Consider the following 23,375-nt stretch of genomic DNA (forward strand, 5'->3'; position numbering starts at 1 on the left):
TAATGGCAGTAAATGGGAAACGATTCCAATTATATTTTCAAAGAGTCCATTCACCTTCAAAAATGATGATTCATATTCGAGCACTAGAATCAACATGCTCTCTCTCTACCCACACACAGGCCTCCAGTCCTGGCTCAGTTTACTCCTCCACTGGCCCCTCAAACAGCCTGACATGGGGCACCACCTTCAGTGGCTCCTCTGCCCAGAGCAGGGAGGGCACGCTGGGTGGGCATGGTGGGACTGGCAGCATGGGCTACCCGTCCGTCAGCAGCATGCATACCAGCAGCGAGTCCATCGACATGAGCCTTGGCAGTGCTGGAGGAGGAGGAGGAGGAGGAGGCGGCGGCCATGGGACCCACAGGGAGGACACGCTGTCTGCACTGGGTCGCACCAGCAGCGTCAAGACTGGCATGTCTGAGAGGTAAGGAGTCAGACACACAACATTCACAGGGATCTTTGCAGAAGCTTAACTCAGTCTGTTTGTGTGACGTGTAAAGCTGCATGAAAAACACACTTTTGCACTTTTAATAACCGTACTGGTCTTCAATTTGCTGTTAGGGTTCAGGAACTAGAGGTACTTATTACTACAACTTGCACCATTTGGGTATATTCTTATCTGAAGTAATATATTTGCACTCAACAAATTAAAAGACAACACTTGAAATTATTTTGTTGATATTTATATTTCCCTTATGTTACGGACTTCATTACTTCATTTGAAGAATCCAGAATTGAGATGATGCACAGAGTAGAGCTGAAACAATTATCTATTAATCGCTTTTTCATTATTAAAACAAGATTTGTGATTGTTATAGCTTCTTAAATGTGAACATTTTCTTTGTTTCTTTGCTCCACATAACAAAGAAATCATTAAAAGTGACTCATTTTGGTTTATGGACCAGACGATTAATCGAGAAAATAATCGACAGATTAATCGATTATGAAAATAATGATTAGTTGCTGTTCCAGCACAAAGCATTGGTCATGGTGAGGTGTCCCTTCTTGTACGCCGTTCTGTCTGCACTCAAGCACAGTAACAAAATCCCATGGTGTCTTGGGTCTGTTATACAGTAATTGCGGTCATTGTAGCAGATTCCATGCTGACAGGTTGACTCTGTAATGTGACAGGAATGTCTCCGGGGAAACTTAATAGCGTTCGCAGTTCAAGTTCTGAGGCTATGGCATCATCCTCCTCGCCAAGTTTTCTTCATACCTTCACTGGTGAAGAATATCGCAGTTGACTTCTGTTCATAAGGATTTCTATTTTATTCTCTAAACCCTTTTTCTCTTCTGTGTCTGTTGTGCGTTTTCCTTCCTGTTTCCTTCCATCAGTCCCTTGTCCTCCCCCTCCGCTAGCCCTATATTCAGCCGAAACACGCTACCTCGGAAGCAGGACAGGTAAATGCACCTGTGTGCAGTGTCAGGCTCTCTGATGAACCAGCTGTTGAGGCTCCTACTAAACCACCACCTGCTGCCACACAGAAAGAGCATCAAAGACCCTGAGAGAGCGGCTATGTTTGGTAGCTCGGTCCACTCTAGTCTCTATTGATTGTGGAATACTGCCACCTTGTGGTAGATCTTAGTAAGTGCAGATTTACAAAATAGTTTGTTGTGGACTCTAGACTGCAAACATTTCCACTAAGGAGTTATTTTTGTCCATTTCTTAGCATTAAGTGTCTTATTTTCAGTAAAATAAACACAAATAGCAACCTATATATCAAGATAAATTAATCTGAAAAAATAAAGTAATTATATTCTACAATCAAACGGCAGATTAAATGACAAATTGTTGTCTTGCAGTGTAAAAGTTGTGATGTCCCAGTGTACACTCTTAGAAATAAAAGTGCTAAGTAGAACCATATACGGTTCTTTGGCTTGTTATAAAGGTTCCACCAAGAACCCTTTTAAAACCCTTTATTCAGAAAAGGGGTTTTAAAGGGTTCTCTGGATCAAAATGGTTTTTACTGGAACAATTAGTGTTACCAAGAACCCTTGAAGAACCGTTGAAAAGCCCTTTCCCGGAGAAAGGGTTTTTCAGAAGCAAATGGTTCCAGCCCTTGTAGAAGGACCCTTTTGGAACCCTTATTTCTAAGAGTGTAGAAGTAGAGTTGAGATTGTTAGTTAGTCCTTTTAAAATGCAGACACGCATCCTTGTCTGGTTCTGTCCTCCTCTGAAGTGTTTCTCTTCCACAGCGGGTCACACTGTGGCAGAAACACTCTGCCTAAGAAGGGACTCAGGTACTAACTTCACTTCCTGCTGGACATGTTGCACTTGCGCACACCGGTTCACCAAATCGTCCTCTGATTTTCCATTTGATTTTTCTGCATCTCCATTCACTCTATGGGGCTTGTGTTCACATGCTTTTAAAAAATGCTTTTGGTGTGTTTTGGCACATGCATCGTTGTGTTGTGTTTCTGTAAAGAGTTTGTCTTCCTGGAGAGTTGTCTCTGTCTAACGTGGCTTGAGTTTAAGGGTCAAATATTCTTTGGCTTCTTCTCTGCTTTTCCCCAGTTTCTGTTGCTAGATGAGAATCAGTCTGTGTTCACTGTTGTACATTGTTTCAGCATCTGATCTTATATCCTGGCTACTAATGTGAATGCTCCAGAGAAAAAAATATCCACCTCAAAATATGAATCCAGATCAACAAAATCATAAAATCTACTCTGCATCTTCTCCATTCTGTGCCCCCAACTTTAACCTCTTCTTTGACTTCCTGTAGGTACGGCCCTACCCCACAGCTGAGAAGCCATGAGGAAGCCCGCGATTGGCTACGTTCCCACTCCACCAGTGGGCTGCAGGACTCGGCCAGTAACTCTCCGTTCTCCCCAGGCTCAAGTCTCACCTCCCCCACAGGCACTCGCTTCAACTTCGGACAGCTCGGTAGGACTAACACACAAGCACTTGACAGTTATTTACACTACCGTTCAAAAGTTTGGGGTCATTTAGAAATGTCCTTATGTTTTTGAAGGAAAATCACTTTTTTTTCCTCAATGAATATAACATTAAATGAATCAGAAATACACTATACATTGTTAATGTAGTGAACGACTATTCTAGCTGCAAATGTCTGGTTTTTAATGGAATATGTACATAGGTGTATAGAGGCCCATTTCCAGTGTTCTAATGGTACATTGTGTTTGCTAATGGCGTTAGAAGGCTATTGGATGATTAGAAAACCCTTGAAAACCCTTACGCAATGATGTTAGCACAGCTGAAAACAGTTTTGCTGGTTCTTTGACGAAAGGGTAAAATGATTATTTTGAATAAAAATCATTATTTCTAATCTTGTAACTGTCTTAACTATATTTTCTATTAATTTTGCTACACTTTTGATGAATATAAGTGTAACATTTAATGGAAAACACAAAATAAATTGTATAGTTGACCCCAAACTTTTGAACGGTATTGATCTAAAGTAAACTTACATTCATTGAAAATGACTTCAAAACTCATGACAACCACATTATCAACAAACGGAAGACAGATATTTAGTGTGAGAGCAATTACATAATAATTATATTACATTTTGACTTGTGGTTACTTAAAACAAACACTTATTTTATTCACTGTTTTCTGACATTTATATACATATTTTAAAAAACATTGTTTTTGTGAGAAAAGTTTATTTGAAGCTGATATATTTATTTGTATAAATGTTCCAGCATCCAGCCCGACCTCAGCGACTCAGATCAATGTGGCTGGTCTGCGGAACAACAGTCTGACCAATCAGGACGTTGCTTTTGACCCTTGCGGCGACAATCGGCTGAGAAACTCTTGCATGTCACTGGATGACAAAACTCGCACCATGAGCCGATCGGGTTCTTTCAGGGATGGCTTTGAGGAAGGTAAGGATAGACCAGGGGTGAAGAATGGATGAGAAAGAAATACTTTTCAGCAGACCTTAACCCATTAAGGCCTGAAGCGCCTGGAAAAAATGTCTCTAAAACCTGAGGTTCAATGGCTACTAAATGACTGATTTCTCAGCCTCTGTAGCAGATATCGGAACACAATTCAAAAAGTATTTGAGAGCTTACACCTGTGGCTTTCCTGTGAAATTTAGTTTATTTAGATACAAAAATGTAAAATTACAGTGAATAACTATTTTCAATTAAAAAACAGTAAGAAAATAAAGTAATATCAATTTATGTCAGTGCCTTGATTTAGTCCTGATGGAGTGTGAAGAACAAGAGCAGCATGTAATGACTGTAACCGTCTGCTTCACGTGACGGTGATGGATCTTACATCGCTGTGGCATCTGCAGGTAAATCCACTGTCACCCCTGGTGCGCGGTTGTAAACACTCTGTTGATTACGGTGGTATTTATTGTCATTATCATCGACATCGTCGTCTTCGAACAGAATTTACGTCTTAACCATAAATCCCGGTCGATTTGTTCAGCGCGTATGAAGTTATCAGCGATGACGTCATCGAAGATGAAACTCATCAAAATCACTGCCTTCAGAAATCTCTCCACTGTCAAACTCCTCCATGTTCGCTCGAAGTAATTTCAAAACAATGTCGCGAGGAACCATTATAGAATGGTAGAATAAAATGCGCAGCCGCTCTCTTGGCGTCAATGGTAGAAGTGCGGCAATGCTTTCCCGGCATCAATGGGTTAAGTAAAACCTGTTTTTACTTGTAATCCTTTTCCAAGACCTGCTTTGCCCCCATTTCTTTATTTTTCTCTGAAGCCTTCTCTCCCTTATTCCACATCCACCATGCCAAAAGTAGTATTATTCCATTTGTTTAGAGAACATTAGGGCGGATTACAACTGCTCCTGGAGGAAAAGCCCTCTATCCCCATAGAAATACATAATCAGCTTTGATGTGGCTGTTTTTTCTCCCTAACCCATGTTTGTTGGGAAATACCGAGCAGAACTTTTCCCACCAGCAGGAACTGGAATCCTCAGAGCCATGGAAACACAGTGTATGACTATAGAGGACAGGATGACAGGAAGGAATATACTCTGTTGTGTGTCTATATTCACATATTATATAAAATGTGATTATTTATTTGACGTGACATTGAGCTAATATCGGTTTAATTATAGCCTCAGTGATGTTTGATTTGATTTTTATTATTAGGGTTCGAGCACGACTGTGCAAGAACCCTTTGCATCTTGAAATGCAAAGGATTATTGTTCTTCTTATTATTATTATTATTATTATTCTGCCAAATGAATCGCATTTTTGAGGCCATTCTCATGCCCCAAAATTCACAGATTTTTGCGACTGCGTCAGGCCAGGTGAAAGTGTAAGTATTTAAAAGGTTTGGTGAATAAGCGCGGAAAATTGGAAGTGGGAGGGGCTAAAAACGGACGTAAAAAAGTGCTAGTAGATCATCTCCTGTCAGGTTTAACATACATGAACGAAACTTTGTACACATGTTCATGAGGTTGGGACCTAAATAAAAGTCGATTTGAAGTGTCCTGTAAATCCTACAGGAAGGCCGCCATTTTGGATTGAATGCAAAAACGGAGGCGTATTTGGCGAATTTGCACCAATGCTACAAAATCTATCTAGTTGTTATTATTATCTATCTATAAAGCAAGTTGCGTGTCTGTCTGTTTGTCTGTCTGTGACAGGCATATCTTGCTGACTGTTAGTCAGATCGCCCCATTTTCACACGGTTCACAGCAGAACACGGTGTTATACTGAAACGACGAGGTGTCCATTCACCAATACGCGAGCACATATTTATTTTTAAACATTAGCATGCTACTACTTTGCGGCTAACCTGTTTCCAAAGGTAAGCTATCGAGGCTGCGATTAGCATTAACGTAGGGCTAACGTAATACAAACACTGCGCAACCTAATTAGGCACAGCGCAAATGTTTTCATTTTCGATTAGCAATAGCGTAGCTAGCTGTCGTGACTGTCAGCCACGCCAGTTCACAGTGTTTGTAGTATGTTAGCCTTTACGTTCCTTATCATGCATTACCATAACTGAAAAATCTTCTTCAGCTCCCACTGTAAGAATATATACTTCCTACGGGCACTGCACAAGTTATCAATAATGTATAAATCCAGCCCTTAAAAGTGAACTTGCATTTCAGTAATCAATCAGTGATTGAAAACAAAGTCATATGTTCAGGGATCTTATAATATAGAGACAAACATTAGCAAAGCACTGGAGATCCAAAAGCAGAGTCACAGAGCAAGTGTAACCCTGACACTTGCTCTGTGACTCTGCTTTAGGGCAATCAGCTGAAGAAAAAAGAGCTCTTTGGGTTATTTTTTGTTTTCTTATACCTTGAGTTTGACCTTGAGTTTAAGTTCAGTGTTCATCAACAGTGTTATACAGCTCACTTTGAGGGTCGTTGCCTGGAAGTTTGATTTTTTTTTTCTTTCCCAAAAGCACTTAAACATATCATTATTATCCCCCTCCCCTTCACACTAGTGTATATGTCTTGCTCTATCTTCCTGTTCTATGGGTCTCACTTCCCTTTCACTAGAGGAGATAATTACAGGGATCATAGTGAGGGGCGTGAGAGAGAGGAGAGGTGATGACATACAAGATACCTCCAGCATAACTTTCTGTGTGTGTGTTGGATCACAGCACTGTTAGTCTGCAGGACATCTGCAGGACATGTATATGTGTATGTCGTGAGTATAGCGTTACCCGACCGTTGTTTGATTGACAGAACAAAAGTCACATCATCCACCTGACACTGTGTCGGACGTGTCTTGACGCAGAGTGACACCGCTACACTCCGTCAATTCATTCTGTCCCCACAAGGCCTTTATGTATATATATAGAATAATGTATGATTTATGAAATGTAGATTCACTTTTACATTTAAAATGACATTTTCTGCCAAAAGAAATTCATTTTTACGAGCATTTTTTAACAGTGTAATGCAAATCATCACATCCAAAAAAAGCTAAAGCCAGGGAATGTTTGCAATTCTTTCCTCTGGAAAAAAATAAATAAATAAAAAATAGCTGCCACTTTGATTTGTCAAGTAATTGTTGCAGGTCTCGGCAGATCTTTGCCTATTACAAATGCATTATTACCTGCAAAGACTGATTTATGAGGTCGACAGCAGACTGCACACACACACGGGGCCCCAGCACACCTCGCTGTCTAGACCAAATTAAAATAAAAGTGTGTCTTGAGTAAAGTTCAGTCTCCTCCCTATGAGGTAAATGAATAAGTGGGGGGGGGGGGGATTGATGACTTCACACGCCTGATCCGTTCCAAATTGGCTCTCAGGCAGGAAAAGAGCTGGCGTTGTGTCACACATGCCCTGTGTGTGTGTCATTATACAACAATAGTTGCACCACAATCTGATTATACTGTGTAGGACTTTTATCTTTCTGATCACAGAGCTGCAGTCTTTATGATCAGGTGCAGGGTCGATGGTTGCAGTGGGTGGTTTGTGTGGGAAGGATAACGGTGATGGGAGTTGTTGTTGATAATTAGGGTACTGTTGTGTGTGTACAGATGTACTTTCTAATCCCCACTTTCACTTTGTGGTTTCAGTTCACGGATCATCGCTGTCTCTGGTCTCCAGCACCTCCTCCATTTACTCCACGGTGAGTTGACATGAAGCCGACAGTTAAATAGAGCTCATTATAATTTGACAGCAGCAGTGTTTTTGTCACATCATATAGTTGCTGAACGTCGTCTTTCCTGTCACTCTCTCTCATGCAAATTGTGTCACTAAGTTAAAACATTCATTAAAATAAATAAAAAAATAAATACAGACATGCAGCTTCTGTGGCAGGGTTATTATAGTTCAGGAAAACTAAGTCTAAAACTAAAACTAGCAGTGAAAAAATAATTTAGTTACCTGAAATCAAAATTAATTAATCTAAAAATAAACTGAATTGTAGATAAATTCAGCTTTGTCTTTGTTTTTCCAAAACTTCATTATGGAATACAGACCGTTTGATATTTGATTTACATGCAGGTGTTAAAGGTTGAATAAATAAATTAAAGGATTAGATCATCCATATTTGGTGTCACACATTCTACAAGTTAAGGTTTTTTCTTAATACCTGGAAAATTAAGATTAAAACTAAATAAAAAACGAAACTGAAACAAGGCAATTTTTTTAAAATAACTAAAATCGACTAAAGCATTTGTTGAATTAACTAAAACTCAACTGAAAAACTAATAAAAAAATGTAAACTATAATAACCTTGGTGTGTGCTTGGCTCTGCTTTTACGTATAAAAACTAGCCTCATACAAATTAATTGTAAAAACCACAGTAGCCAGGATCAGTGTCATTTCTGCTGGAGAAAACTAAATTTTCCATGCCAAGCACTGATTATCCTTCAGGTCACAGAACTCCTAAATTCACGTCAATTCCACAGATGTATGTTTCTGCTCGTGCTTGTGGAATTATGAAATACTGAGAACATGAGTTGGCAAATAAGCTGTGACACACTGACCAACTATTCCATCCAGATATTAGATGTTAACACCCTATGAGAGAAAGGCTTCAGTCACACAGCTTGTGTGTGTGTGCATGAGCCAATCAGAGCGTAGTGCCTCACAGTGTAGCTCCTCCTCCTCCTCACACTAGTGGGCTGGTTTACTCACCTGGGCAGGTGTAGCAGAAACACGCTCAGACACTAGACCTGTGCTCCAGTCTGGCTGCTCCTTCGAAATCAGAGTCAACGGGTTTAAAAACACAGTGGAAGCAAAAATGATGGCGACTTTATCCTTGACGGGAACCGTCACATCCTGGCAGCAGACGGTAGGAATGTAGGGTGCTTCATTCTGCTTTGTGTTCAATGTTTCAGTTCAATTTGGCTGTTGGTCAAAATTTATATTTACACAGAACATGTTTTTTTATAAGTTTGTTTTTAGTTGTTTATGCTGACATGCCTGACACGAGGACTCAGCTGCTGCCAGTTTAAATTTTACTTCAAAAAAAGTGACCATCTGTGATGTTTGATAGCTTTCAGGACTGCTTGTTTGCCCTTTCCGAGTTATATAGTCGTGTTTGTGTATCCAGGCTCAGTCGGTCATGTGCGTGGGATTGACAGTTTGGGTGTGTAGATCATGTGTGGACAGTTACCAACAGAGTGCAGGTGCCTGTTTCACTGCTATACGTGCACAGACACATAAATCTGTTAGTATGCAGCCAAATGTCATAATCCGCAAAATCATTAATTATCCGCAGTTCTGCTCCGTTGCTTCACTCAGAACAGTGTTTAGAAAGAAAAGAAAGGACTGTGAATGTAGTTCCTTCCAAAGCTGCAGAGGCAGAACATGTACGAAAACTATATCAGATTTTTTTTAGGAGAAACATATATGGCTTGTCTTTATTTTACCGTCTTACCTCAAAGAAGTGATTCAAACATGGAAATGTGTTTGGATATAGCTTCAGTGTTTACATGTAAATGTGGGTGTTGCATGTGTCACTGTTTTGGCGATGTGTAGCAGCAGCAGCAGGGTGTGCTGGGTTCGTGCAAGCAATTGTTTTGTGCGCTGTATGTATTTGCCTGCCTTGCCTGTCTTTTCTGGCCATTGTTCATCGTGCACTCTATGAAGACAATGGGACTCAACACTGGGATATCTCAGTGAAATGCCTTCAGGTGAAATATCTCTGCTTTCCAGACACATTACACCAGACAGTCTCCTCCACAGTTTATAAAGCTCATCTTTTCTTCTTTTTTTGGAGATAATAAATCAACCGTGATTTGAGACATGTGCAGGCTGACCTCTAGCAGCTTGACCTGCTCCTCAGTTTTCAGTCCGACTTCAATCAGCTTCCCCATAATGATTTTCTCTCTCTCCTTCTCCTGTTTGTTTTTACAGAATGAGGAGAAGTCTCAGTCAGAGGTAAGTGTTATCCAGCCCGCCACAATTCTCTCCTCTTTAATTTTCTCATGTGGCTGGACCTGTTGGAACATTTCACAGTCGTATCTAGTTACACGTGTAACTGTAGTGTGAGTGACCCTGTTACAAGCAGTTGTTCGTCTCTGAACACCTGTGTACACCTGAATGTTCTCTTTTATGCATCCGATCTGTTTCATCTCAACCTGAACATATCGCAGTTCCAATCTGGGAGCCTCCCTCATTTGTTACGACACTATTTTTGTCGTCATGGGTCTGTGTGTGTGTATGCTTTTATGGAGCAGTTATGTATGCTTTCATCTCAGTGCTTTTTGATGTCATGGTTTTTTTTTTATGTCTTCAGATCCGCAAGCTGCGCCGGGAGCTGGATTCCTCACAGGAAAAGGTTTCTGCCCTGACGACACAACTGAGTGCCAACGTAAGTGAAGGAGTACACAAATACACACATTCCTACATCTGTGTATTTAGTCAGTCTAATTAATTAGTCTAATCTAATTGATTAGTGAAGGGAACTAGATCAATCGTTTTTCAATACTGAATCGAAACAAAAAATAATGATCTGTGGGAAGTGACAGTAAATATAATGTTATGTTAGTTGAAAAAAAGGCACCATCTCTTCATGAAAAACCAGAGATAAATGCCACAGAGCACTTTGCCCTCACAAGGTATAATTGCACATCTGGCTGAACTATCAGAAAACCTCTTAAAACATCTCCAGACATGATCCTTGTCTGGAGTCTCACCACGCTCAACTTAATCTGCTGCCTGAGTGTGCGCTAGCTGCCGGTTTAACCGTGGATTAAAGATATGAAAAGAAGGCAAAGGTATCAGATTACAACGGGGGAGTCAAGTCTCGGCACACTTGCTGAGAGACTGTCCCAGATGTGGACTGAAGATTTACAGCTAATGACGCCCGGGTAGAGGCAAAGCGTGTTGTAAGTGTTGAAAGAAAAACACAGACCGCCAACAGAGGAGTCAATGGTGGGAGGATGTTAGGGTGAGATGTGAGATGGGGGTAATGGAGGGGCTTTATTCAAATATTGGATTACACGCTGCAGATAGATAAAGAAATATCTGAATACACCTTGAGACTGCCAAAGTTTGACAATCTAAGATGTACTTCTTCACAAAAGTCAAGACTATAGGCACTTTACTGTCAACTCCAAATGACTCTCACTGTATTCCTCAGATGGAGGCAACAGCAACATGGCTCTAATAAAGCAAGACAACATCAAATAGGTTGGAGTATGACTGAAAACACAAAGAAGTGGCCACCAAAAGTTTCAGAAGTGAAATCTCTTGCTCAAAAAAAAACACTTGTTTAGCATTTCAATTGGATAAATCCCTGTGTGCTGCTGCTGTTTACACACAGATGCTCACCCAGGCAGGTCTTAGGCTACATTTCTGTTTACAAAGACCGAGCATAGGCAGAATACTAACTTAAACAACCACTAGAAAAGCACTCGGAGAGCGCAGACCTCCGCCAAGGCAGCTCAGTGCCTACAAATACACCCTGCCGGCACACCTGGGTCATACAGCGAGTGTTGTAACCAGTCATAACGTCTTCGGATCATTCCCAAAATGTTATCACTTGTTTCTGGTCCCATTGTGGACATTGCCTGAAAATGTCATCCAAATCCGTCTGTGACTTTTCAAGTTATGTTGCCAACTATCAGACAAACAAACAAACTCCGGCGAAAACATAACCTCCTTGGTCGAGGTAAAAATCACCAAAAGCTATGTTATTCACATGTTGACGCCGATCTCACTTCTGCTATGCGAGCAGACTTTATCTCTAACACGTTAGCATTAAAGCTAGCGGACTTTCATTCACACTCATTGTAAACTGCCTTAAAAATATTGACTAAACACTGTTGGATGATTTATTTTTTCTCAATAAAATGTGCTGACAGGGACTTGCTGCACATAGACTGTTCATGTGTATATTGGTCTGTTTCTCCTGCAGGCTCACCTGGTGGCAGCGTTTGAACAGAGTCTGGGCAACATGACTATTAGACTGAAGAATCTCACCCTTACAGCAGAACAGAAGGTGAAAAACTTCTTTCTTCTTTTTTTTGTAGCACACTCTCCACAAACCAAAGTACACATTCAAACTCATTGGCATTGACTTGATCCCCATTCTTGTCTCCGTGTAGGACTCTGAGCTGAATGAGTTGAGGAAGACCATTGAGCTGCTGAAGAAGCAGAATGCTGTTGCTCAGGCAGCCATCAATGGAGTCATCAACACACCTGAACTCACACCTAAAGGGGACAGGACAGGTAGATGCAAAGACCCTGTAGTTTTTTTTCCATCGAACATTATTATGAGAAAAATTGTGAGAAGACTCAGGCCACATCTTCACAGAAACGGCAAAAAACTAAAATGTCATGTCCTTGTCTGTCTTTCCTTAGCTGGAAACAATGGCAGTTCACAGCAACAGCAGCAGCAGCACAATCAGCAGCCAGACCTGCGCATCAGGAGGCAGCATTCCTCAGACAGTGTCAGCAGCATCGCCAGTGCTACCAGTCATTCAAGTGTGGGCTCCAACATGGACACTGACGCAAAGAACAAGAAGAAGAACAAGAAGAACTGGGTAAGATGGCAGAATTTTTTTTTTAAAAGCAGCCAGCTTGGGTTCATGCTGGTTTGTTGCTTATTGTCTATGTTTATTCCTGTGTGTGTTGGTGTCACATGTTTGGGTTTCTGCCGCTTCAGGCGTCTTTCACTGGAGAAAAGGTGACTAGCTTTGTGTCAGTACTTTTAAATGTCAGATGATGACTGATATGGTTATTTGATTTTTAATGGTCATTGCTTTCACTACAAATGATCAAATCAGTGATTACTGAATAGTGTGTCGTCCAAATGTTTTGTTTGTTTGTTTTGTGCTAGTGACTGTAAACAGAACATCTTACATATGTTCATCTATAACTGTAAAAGACATGTATTTCATCTTTTTTTGTCGTCGTTAAAAGGCATTCTTGTGCACCGGAGGACAAGTCAGAGATGATGACGTATGCAGCTCTTTTTTTTCCTTCTGTCATCCTGTAGACTGGTGTGTTTGTTTGCTGCTTGTTGTTCTCCTGTCTGATCCTGATGTTGAATGTTTGGCAAAAGCCATGCGGTGCTTCCTGGTAGCTGTTAAAGAGTTTCCTGCTTTAGGCCAGTCATAATAAAAGACTGTGTGGGCATCGATGTGCTTCCAGCTGTCAGTGTTTGTGTCAGTGAGACCCCACAGAAGGATCCTTGATGCAGGTGCTGCTCACATAGCGTGTGATATGGAGTCGAGTGTATGTGGGCTTAGTTTATAATGGATCTTGAAAGACCCCTTCCTTTATATGCTGGTAGTGAGGTAGAATTAGTTTGCAGCTGCGTGGGATCTAAGTTTTCTAGTGGCCTTGAGTTTAATCCGTGTGTCCCTACAATACATTAACACACCCAAACCCATATGAACATGTGCTGTTTTGTCTTCCTCTGCTTCGCTTCATGTGGCAGGTCTATGAGGTAAGAACGGTATGCTGCGTGAAACGAAAGAAACAACTCTGCCTAACCCCTGCACCTTTTCTTGGTTATTAACCTCTTTCTGTTTATTTCCTTTCCTTTTGTCCTTCGCTGCCACCTTAATGCCTTTTCCTCCCCTCTTCAACAACTGCTTCTCCCCAAAAAAGCTCTTATGTCACTTGAGCCAGCTGAAAATACTCTAGGAATGAGAGAAAAAAAGGGCTGGTGGATTAAGTCAGTCTCTGTGGTGGACGTCTGTATAAGTTACGAAACACAGGCGACAATGGCTTTGCTGCGTGTCCATCACAATCAAGAGGGACAAAAAGCTTCTTTCTGAAGTTGCCACAATTCTAAAGATAAAAGTAATGAGGGGAGTGTTCTTCTCTTCTTAAAGTATGATGGGTTTTCATTTAATTGGTTTTCATTTAAACATGTGTTGATATGAGTTAATAATTAGTTAATATGAGTTTTTCTACAGTGCTCAGCCGTCACCTGATTCACCTGAAGCGTACATTCATGATACATTCAGAAATGTACAATATCCACTTCTTTTCATGACTGGGTTTTCACAATTTTTTGTAGCACCCAGACAACTCTTCATTTGTGCTTCTCTAAGATGGAGGCAGATGATAAAGTATATTGTTGTGTTTTGAATTGTAGCTCAAGTCATAAGACAGCCCTACCCTTACTTCCCTTTCTACTTTTTACCCCCTCACCTTCTTCTCAAAGCTGTTTCCCTCCACTTCCCCAGCACAATCCTCCTCCTCTCAGCCTTGTGTATTTGGGATCAGGAGGTTCCTCCACCTGCTGACCATCTCTCTCTTTGTCTTTTTCCTATTTTTGTACCTTTTGCAGCTGCGGAGCTCCTTCAAACAAGCGTTCAGCAAGAAGAAATCTCCAAAGTCGGCGTCATCTCATTCCGACATCGAGGAGATGACTGACTCCTCTCTGCCATCCTCGCCCAAGCTGCCCCATAATGGCACCTCAGCCGCCAGCCACATGCTCAGGAACACACACTCCAACACACTGTAAGAGCACATTCTCATCACCATCACCTGTATGTCATTGTATAACTATAAACATATAGATGTGAAAACGAATAAATGCCATACATTAATTCACATTATTAAACTGTGGTGTCCTCTTTTGTGTGCGCTGCAGATTGTCAGACTGTCTGGATGGGGAGGCAGAGACAGTGATGCAGCTGCGTAGTGAGCTCAGGGAGAAGGAGATGAAGCTGACTGATATTCGCCTGGAAGCGCTCAGCTCTGCCCATCAACTGGATCAACTCCGGGAGGCCATGAACCGCATGCAGGTCTGCAGATATACACACACATATAAATATAGAATATGTACACTAGCGTTCAAAGGTTTGGGGTGACCTATACAATTTTTTGCGTTTTCCATTAAAAGTAACACTTTTATTCATCTAGATAGATAGATGAAATAATCATCAATAATCAATATAGTCAAAACATTGACAAGATTAGAAATAATGATTTTTATTCCAAATAATAATTTTTCCCTTTCATCAAAGAGCCAGCAAAAGTGTTTTCAGCTGTGCTAACATCATTGCACAAGGGTTTTCAAGGGTTTTCTAATCATCCAATAGCCTTCTAACGTGATTAGCAAACACAATGTACCAATGTAGAACACTGGAAATGGGCCTCTATACACCTATTTCTAGATATTTTTGCATTAAAATATCTAGAAATAACAAGACTAATGTTGTATATTTTGAGTGAGGTTTTAAGTCAGCCGACATGTTTTCAACATTCTTTAAATCCATAAAAAAAAATCCATATCTATGTTCATAGTAATGGACTTTTTATTTCATTTTGGATCACTTTTTAATGCCGTCCTCTCCTTTACCCGTCGCTGCAATATCTTCTCAAGCAAACCTCCCATGAAACGTAAAAGGAAATACTGTTTGCCAGTCTGTTGTTTTCATTTTGCTGTATGTATTTGTCACAAACACTGACGTATTGCCGTGTGCTGTCAAAGCTTGTCATAAATTGCAAACACAGCAGCAACCAAATGAGTAAACAACAATTCCCATGATCCCATGCTGCTTCCTGACATTATTAAACAAAGTGTTTTGTTATTGGTTTGACTCACAGAGCAGAGCAGAAATCACACATTGTACATTTCACTCACTGAATTTTTTCCTCTGTTTCTGTCTGTAGCTGGAGATTGAGAAACTGAAGACAGAGAACGACCGCCTGAAGCTGGAGAACCAGGTCAGCAGGACGGGCTCCCAGGTCTCCATCTCATCTTCACCTCCCCCTCACACAAACAGCCAGACCCCCGGGCCTGGCCTGTCTCAGCACAGCCTCAACCTCACCACGAGTGAGTCCACCAGCCTGGGTAAGACAGCGCCAATGCTACAGACTGTGTTAAGTGATGTTTTGTATTAGAATGTCCTTTGGGCCTACTACTGTTGGCCTTTTAAACTAATTGTTATAAATATACTGTACTTTATATAGTGATGTGGTACAACAGTGATCAAAGCTTTACTTTGCTTACCCTATTAATTCCTTCTTGTCAGACATGCTGCTCGATGACACTGGTGGAGAGGGAGGGATGCGTAGGGAGGGGAGACATGTCAAGATTGTCGTCAGCTTGGCTCAGAACAGCAAGTGGGGAGAGGTGAGGCCAGTTTTTTTTTTTTTTAAGGTATACCTGAAACTGTTGTTTGTTGCTTCTTACACCTGGAGACTTTTTCCTCTAAAAGCAGTCATGTGTTTCCATCGCAGGAGAGTCGGCCTCGCCATTTTTTGATCGGTTGCATTGGCGTGAGCGGTAAAACCAAGTGGGATGTTCTGGATGGAGTGGTCCGACGTCTTTTCAAGGTAAAGAATGGGATAGCAGTGTTACAGAATCAGATAAGACGATAGCAGAAACATCTCAGGAAAGTGTTATTTTAAGTGGCAGTTGAGAATGAGTGACACATTATTATCAGTAGCGACGTTACTTGTATAACTACATTTCTCAGTGGCGTAGTGGTAGCGTTGCTGTTTTTTGAATCAAATAGCTTGTCAGTAGCTTAGCTCTTTTATTGACCATGTAGTGCGGTTGCGTCCACACAAGCTACATTTTTTACAAACATCTCTGAAGCTCAGCGCAATGGATCAATAAAAGGATCAGTCAATGACGCCACCACCTACAGTCATAGATTTGACTTGGAATATTTTTCCATGTTGCTATAGCTTAGCTTGCTACATTCCTCTAGCTTTGATTTAGTGAAACTTCATTTAATTTAGAGTAACTGATAGCTTAGCTCACTGTATTTTCCAAGTAGCTTGCCCAACACAGATTATTATAAATACTAATCACAGGGTATTATTTTAAAAATGAAGGTACTATGTAAAAAGGACGACAATTGCATCCTTTAAAAGAACCTGCTGAATTAAGACACTGTGTCTGACAGGAATACATTACCCACGTGGACGCAGTGAGTCAGCTGGGCCTGAGCTCGGACAGCGTGGAGGGATACAACATCGGAGAAATCCACCGGTCCAGCATCCTCAGTGCTGCACAGACACCTGAGCTGCTGCCCTGTGGCTACCTGGTGGGTGACAGCAACACCATCAGCATCCAGCTTAAAGGTACAGATATATTCAGTGCTGCAAACAATGATGTCTGTGTGTCTATCTTATATCTATAACTGTACTAATATCTAGCAACTGCACCTGCGTCGTCTATCACTGTGTCCACTGACATGAATGACGTGTGTGTGTGTGCAGGTGTGACCAGTGAAAACGTGGACTCGCTGGTGTTTGACACTCTGATCCCGAAGCCGATGCTGCAGCGTTACGTCTCCCTGCTGAAGGAGCACAGGCGAGTCATCCTGTCAGGACCCACCGGCACTGGAAAGACTTACCTGGCCAATCAGCTGTCTCGACACCTGCTGCTGCTGGAGGGCCGACCTTTGACCCCGCACGCCGTTGTCACGTTTAACGTGGATCACAAGTCCAGCAAAGTAAACGCACAACAAATGTGACATTCTGTGTAATCTGTACACTACGTACATAAAAGACAAACCTAGTGGAGGCTAGGGATCAGAGCTAATGTTTTGACTTAAATTATGTTTACATTTATCAATAATCCAGTGTCTAATGATTTGAAAGATGTACAATTTAGTTTTAGCTTTTTAAAAACATTCACATCATGTAGGTACATTTCTGCACAACTGTAGTGTAAAGCAGCTTTGATTAGAGAAGCACAATATAAATACAGACAATTTACCATTTAATTAACTCATTAATAAACAAATGTTTAAAAAAAATGATGATCATTTAACAATCAAGCTTTCTGACTCATCCACAGGAACTGCGTCAGTACCTGTCAGGTTTGGCTGAGCAGTGTAGTGGCATGCCGGGGGTGGAGAGCCCTCTAGTGGTCATTCTGGACAACTTGCATCACGTCAGCTCCCTGGGAGAGATTTTCAACGGCCTCTTCAACTGCAACCACCAGCACAGGTCAGTCTCTCACACACACACACACACACATACACTACTACCGTTCAAAAGTTTGGGGTCATCTTTACAATTTTTTTGTGTTTTCAGCCCTTATATCATCGGCACCATGAGCCAAGCCACATCATCAGCCCCCAACCTGCAGCTTCATCACAACTTCAGGTAAAAACTGCTGCTGCTGGTCTTTTTTTATTATTATTATCATTATTATTATTATTATTATTATTATTATTATTATTATTGAATGTATTTCTACAAATGTATCTGTGGGACGTGCCAGATGATATTTGGGCTTTGACACACCTGTGTTTTCTATGATGAAGGTGGGTGCTGTGTGCCAACCACATGGAGCCAGTCAAAGGCTTCCTCGGTCGCTACCTGAGGAGGAAGTTGATCGAGACCGAGATCGGCAGTCGAACGCGCAACGTAGAGCTGGTGAAGATCATCGACTGGATCCCCCGAGTTTGGCACCACCTGAACCGCTTCCTGGAGACGCACAGCTCGTCTGATGTCACTATTGGTAAGAGGACATTCTTGACTGAAATTATCTTTTATTCACTGAACTTTCATGCAAACCAGTTCTTACCTCTGCTCTTGCTCTGTGATGTTCAGGACCTCGTCTTTTTCTGTCATGTCCCATGGATGTGGAGGGCTCCAGGGTTTGGTTCACTGACCTCTGGAATTACTCCATCATTCCCTACATGCTGGAGGCCGTACGAGAAGGACTGCAGGTGACACACTCACACACACTGTTTTTCACACTAAAACAATGACAAAGACAACTTGATTTAACGTCCTGAGGGGATTTTTAAAGGATCACTATATTCGCCATTTTGGCTACTACCTTTTTATTTCATTTTCTATTTTGTAGTGCATTTTTCCCATTACATGCATAAATTAGCCCATGTTCTTTTCGCTGTTCAGACCTGATATTAACCTTCACCACAGATGATTCAACTGGGTGTCCGCAGGGTCTTAAAAACTATGAAAAAGTCTTAACTGTGACTTCATGAGGTATTCAATTTTGCTCAAAGAGTTTGACTGCAAAAAGTATGCATGAATGTATTTATTTTCCTCCTTTTATTTGATTTTTTTTTTTTTTTTTTTTTTTTTAAACAATGATGCACAGGCATGCTCGCCCTGCAAGACACGCCCAAAACTGTGCTCTGTAGATTTAATTGCACACTAAAAGTGTTTTGTCAGTGAAATATGGGTTGCTGTTTACAGCTTGAAGTGGCGACAAGGTCTTGAAAAAGTCTTAAAAAGGTGTTGAAATTAACTTCAGGATTCCTGCATATACCCTGTTCAATCACAAGTGAGGTCAGGTGACACCTGTGAACATCCAAAAACTGACATGGCGCTGGTCAAGTTGTGAAGGCTTTCACAATTTTTGGTTTGCAATAAGAAGCCTATGTCCATTTTTATATGCAGTTGATACCAATCTGAACAGAGCCTTAAAGAACCTCAGACATCAGACAAACTGTTCTTCCAAACTCCATTGGCCTCAAAATCACTAAATCTGCCTTGTGCGACTTTTTAAATGATTGCTTTCTGTGTCTCTCTGAAGCTGTATGGCCGCAGGGCTGTGTGGGAAGATCCGGCTGCCTGGGTGATTGACACCTACCCGTGGTCGGCCACGCCCGCTCCTGCTGATTGGCCGCCACTGCTGCAGCTCCGTCCGGAGGATGTGGGATTCGATGGCTACTCTGCCCCGAGAGAAGGAGTCAGGAAAGAGCCCATACAGAGCGACAGTGATGCAGACCCACTGGTGAGCACGAATACACAAGTTATGATTTTTAATCAGAGAAGCAGAACATTTAAGAGGAAATATTATACAAAATCAACTTTTTAATCAATTTTAATAGTTATATTTGGCCCTATGAGTAGGCAAAGTGTGAAAAAAGATGACTTGGTCAGGTCAACACACGATATTGACCTCCGCACCTTATCTGACATCAGTGTTGGAATTGTTGTCTCACGGAGCTCCGCTTAGTCCCTAAAATCGTGAGAGTGCAGACGAGGGCGATAGTATCTGGAAGATTGGAAGTCTGCAGTGTTCTATTCTTGGCTGCACAGTGCAGCACAGAGTTCTACACAAACGTCAAGCCTCAGAGGCTTTACATTTTATATATGACGGCAATCTGCCGGCTCGAGTCGGCAAATGATGGCTTTTCCAAATGCTAACTGCTGTTAGCTGCCGTTAGCCTCAGTGACGCTAACGTAGTTCCCTGTGTTTCATTTGCATTTAAAGAGACAGGCACTCAAAAGCGAGTGTTCTGAACAGGCAGGCAGGTTTTTGCAGGGTGATTGAACTGCTGTGGTGCTTCATCCTTAAGGTATTTTGACCAAAGCATGTCACAGACATGTTCATTAGGACACCAGGGAACTAGGTTCACTTGGAGAAATAGGGTATTTCCTAGGGTATGTCCTTTAAATCTTGTTATAAAGAGTCAAATAAAATAGTTAAATCATGGTGTCACTTCTCTCTCTGACAGATGAACATGCTGATGCGACTGAAGGAGGCAGCGACGTCGTCAAGCCCTCAGAGCTACGACAGCGACTCCAACAGCAACAGCCACCAAGACGACATCCTGGACTCATCGCTGGAGTCCACCTTGTGATGCCGTTAAAATACGACGCTGGGATCCATTTTCAGGAGAAACTTATCTAAAAAAGTAAATGTTCTCACTGTGAGAACTTCTCGCTGAGAGCAAACTCTCACAACCACAAAATCCAGCCACCTTAATTTGGGTGCAGGAAACCCAAATATTAAATATAAAATAACATGTCACAAAAAAGAAAATAGGCAAACATTTCTACTGCACTGCGCTGTTTTATTTTTATTTTATCTTTTAATTTTCACCTCTGTGGCCCATGGCTCCTCTCTAGAGCCTGACATCTTCAGACAGACAGAATAAAAGCACACAGCCCTTCACTGTTGAAGAGGCACTAATTATCATGACCCTCATCATGGAACCAACCAGGAATCCATACCTTCTCTGAGCATCACCTCCGGTTTCCTGCTCAGCTGCAGTGCCTGCACTGCCTGCAGATGGCGATACAGGCCATTATCTCTGGAGCATCAGCGAGGCTGCTGGAGGAACGGATGAATCGACAGTCGGAGCTTCTCCTCTACAGCACAAGTTGTTTGTGTGACTGCTGAATAGATTGAGCCAAAGTGATTGATAAGTCCCATTTTTGAAACACTTTATATGTGTCCACATAATACAATTCAGAGAGCACAAATAGAGAAAGAGAGTTTTGACTGGATGCATGCAAACCTGGCTTTTTAATACAACAATGTCTGCATTCAACACCCATAGTGAAAAGGATCCAGAAATGTGTTAATATACAAAAACCCACAATATTAATATTGTCCCAAAGAACCATGCAAATTTAATGTGGTCTGTTTAATGTGAAGTCTCCCTCGGTCCTGCTGAAGCTCTGTCTTTTACAGTCCACACATCATATGGAAACATTCCATCCAGGTCCCCAGTGGTGGTTACATGAGAAACCATTGTTCTACCAAAAGTCGTTCCTCTGAGATTAGTTTTATTTGTCAGAAAATTTCAAGCTTGCTGGAAATAAAAGACCTTTCTTCCTGCAGTAAAACATCAGTGCTTCATTTTAAAAAGCAATGCAAGGACAAAAAACAAAAAATGAATGTAGAAAATCCCTAGAAAAGACTGAAAGAGGAAGGATCTTATTGACACTTTGGCTTGATCTGTCCTCGTAACTTAAACAGTATTTTTGTTTCCTAACTTTCTGTGCAATTTGACAAACAATGCCTCCAACAATTGTGTTTTGTTTTTTTTGCTTTAACACTGTATGTACTGAGATCTCCATGCACATGTGGCCCAAACAGGCTGTTGTAGCACAAATGTCTTTTGGTGCTGGACTGAATTCTAACAAAAAAACAATGCCTTACTATTTTCTAACAGACTTTGTGCATTAACACAGACTTCTTCTTCTTTAACACGTCTAAATAGCTGTAGATTGAACAGGGCTGCGAGTCGACTCTGTCTCTGAGCACCTCGAGGAGCAGGGGCAACCTCTTATATCAAACACCAATGCTGTGGGATTGAGGAAACGTGAATGAGAAGCAGTAATCTGGGGTTCAAAGTTAACCGTATGCATTTGTGACCCAGCGAGGAGAAGCTGATGTAAATATTTGGACAACGAACATATAGATTTTTGAGTTTTGGTGCTTGAAATCAGAACTTTTTGGAAAAAGCCGAGGGAAGTTTAAGACGTGCTGAGTTAATACCTCATCCCTGTCCTTTCACTATGCTTTCATCCAGCTCATTTTTTGTTTGTTTGGATTATGTGATTTGTGATGAGCAAATTAAGTGAAAGTGAGTGTACATGCTGCTTTGTTTATAGTCATATAATGAATCAGAGGCTAAAGATATAAAAAAGACAAAGGTACGTGTCGTTGAATGATAATGTATAACGGTCCACATCATTTCTGTGGCTTGGAAAATAAACATATTGTACTATATCTTTTATTTTAAACCTTTCAATCTGCCTTGTGAGAAGGGTTTAAAGTCGGGGCGATGAGTAGTTCATATCACTTTTCAGTGTTTTTGTCACCAATGCTATGCAACATACGTTCTGATTTCAGAATGGAAGCTCAATTTGTCCCCCGAGCAGAATCTCAGCACTGCCGAGTTCGTTCAGCATGTAACCAGATTTGTGAAGACTATTTTTTGTTGGGATTATAATCTGCTGTAAGCACAACGAGACTGACCCCGTCTGTGCTCGCTAAAGCCTGCTCTTTAGCAAGCGCTGACTTGTCCATCACTCATGAAACTCAAATGAATGTTTAGCCTTCTTTGCTATGTCCATTTTTTGTATATGTAACATAACTGTAAATAGTTGGGTTACAGTTTTTCAATGACTTTTTTCTAGCCGATTTGTTACAGCATACTTGAAAAGAGTATTTTGTGTACAGTCTCTTTACATCTGAGCAGATTGATGCCGTTTTGTCACTTGTCTGTCCAGGGCTCGCAGACTTAAATCTGATATCACTGTACTAGTCTTAAGTTATTGTGATTCAATAAAAATTATGATTATTTATGAGTTCAACTTGTGAAACTGTTATTTCTGGGGTTTTTTGTAACACAACACAGACACACACGCAGAGGCGCAGCTTGTGAACAGGCAGGGCAGCCAACTGCTTGGGGCCCGAGCCGATAGGGGGCCCCCGACACTCGGAGCCTGAGGGCTGTTTTTACTGAAATGTGCAGTGAGCAGCCGCATCACCGTCCCCCTTAAAAAACAATGGGCGATTTGCAATGACATCTCAGTAGGAAACCTCCCTAAAGGGGCCCCACCTCACTTTAACCTGTGTGAAGTTATCGTTCTGCAAGTTGTAAAATGAAGAGGATTATTTACAGTGTAATGCATATCTTTTTTACTCAGTTTATATATGTTTTTTTTTTTCAGTGATCTACAGTATTTTATTGTTCTATATATTTATATTGTTTTATAATGTGGGTTCTTTACAGTGTAATGTATTTTTTTACTAAGTTTACATAGTTTTGAAAGCTATTTACAGTATTTATATTTTCACATACTTT

At 41.2% G+C, this 23,375-nt stretch overlaps 1 protein-coding gene across 3 annotated transcripts in view; it reads left to right on the plus strand.

The window, feature by feature from the left end:
• The window catches only part of nav2a (neuron navigator 2a), a 96,973-nt gene extending 74,109 nt beyond the window's left edge, over nt 1-22,864 (plus strand). For all 3 annotated transcript variants that reach the window (XM_083900853.1, XM_083900854.1, XM_083900855.1), the window contains 24 exons: nt 120-421; nt 1,333-1,398; nt 2,194-2,238; nt 2,721-2,881; nt 3,664-3,846; nt 7,488-7,540; nt 9,778-9,801; nt 10,160-10,234; nt 11,783-11,866; nt 11,973-12,096; nt 12,229-12,410; nt 14,171-14,343; nt 14,477-14,630; nt 15,502-15,682; nt 15,864-15,964; nt 16,072-16,167; nt 16,746-16,923; nt 17,062-17,297; nt 17,645-17,796; nt 17,884-17,955; nt 18,117-18,313; nt 18,406-18,524; nt 19,361-19,561; nt 20,289-22,864. In XM_083900853.1, the coding sequence (XP_083756979.1) occupies nt 120-421; nt 1,333-1,398; nt 2,194-2,238; nt 2,721-2,881; nt 3,664-3,846; nt 7,488-7,540; nt 9,778-9,801; nt 10,160-10,234; nt 11,783-11,866; nt 11,973-12,096; nt 12,229-12,410; nt 14,171-14,343; nt 14,477-14,630; nt 15,502-15,682; nt 15,864-15,964; nt 16,072-16,167; nt 16,746-16,923; nt 17,062-17,297; nt 17,645-17,796; nt 17,884-17,955; nt 18,117-18,313; nt 18,406-18,524; nt 19,361-19,561; nt 20,289-20,414 (3,285 nt within the window). In that variant the 3' untranslated portion in view covers nt 20,415-22,864. The remainder of the gene's footprint in view (nt 1-119; nt 422-1,332; nt 1,399-2,193; nt 2,239-2,720; nt 2,882-3,663; nt 3,847-7,487; nt 7,541-9,777; nt 9,802-10,159; nt 10,235-11,782; nt 11,867-11,972; nt 12,097-12,228; nt 12,411-14,170; nt 14,344-14,476; nt 14,631-15,501; nt 15,683-15,863; nt 15,965-16,071; nt 16,168-16,745; nt 16,924-17,061; nt 17,298-17,644; nt 17,797-17,883; nt 17,956-18,116; nt 18,314-18,405; nt 18,525-19,360; nt 19,562-20,288) is intronic.
• The last annotated feature ends 511 nt before the right edge of the window (nt 22,865-23,375 follow it).

This window comes from Microchirus variegatus (assembly GCF_963457635.1).
Source record: "Microchirus variegatus genome assembly, chromosome: 14".
In the NCBI taxonomy this organism is placed as follows: Eukaryota; Metazoa; Chordata; class Actinopteri; order Pleuronectiformes; family Soleidae; genus Microchirus; species Microchirus variegatus.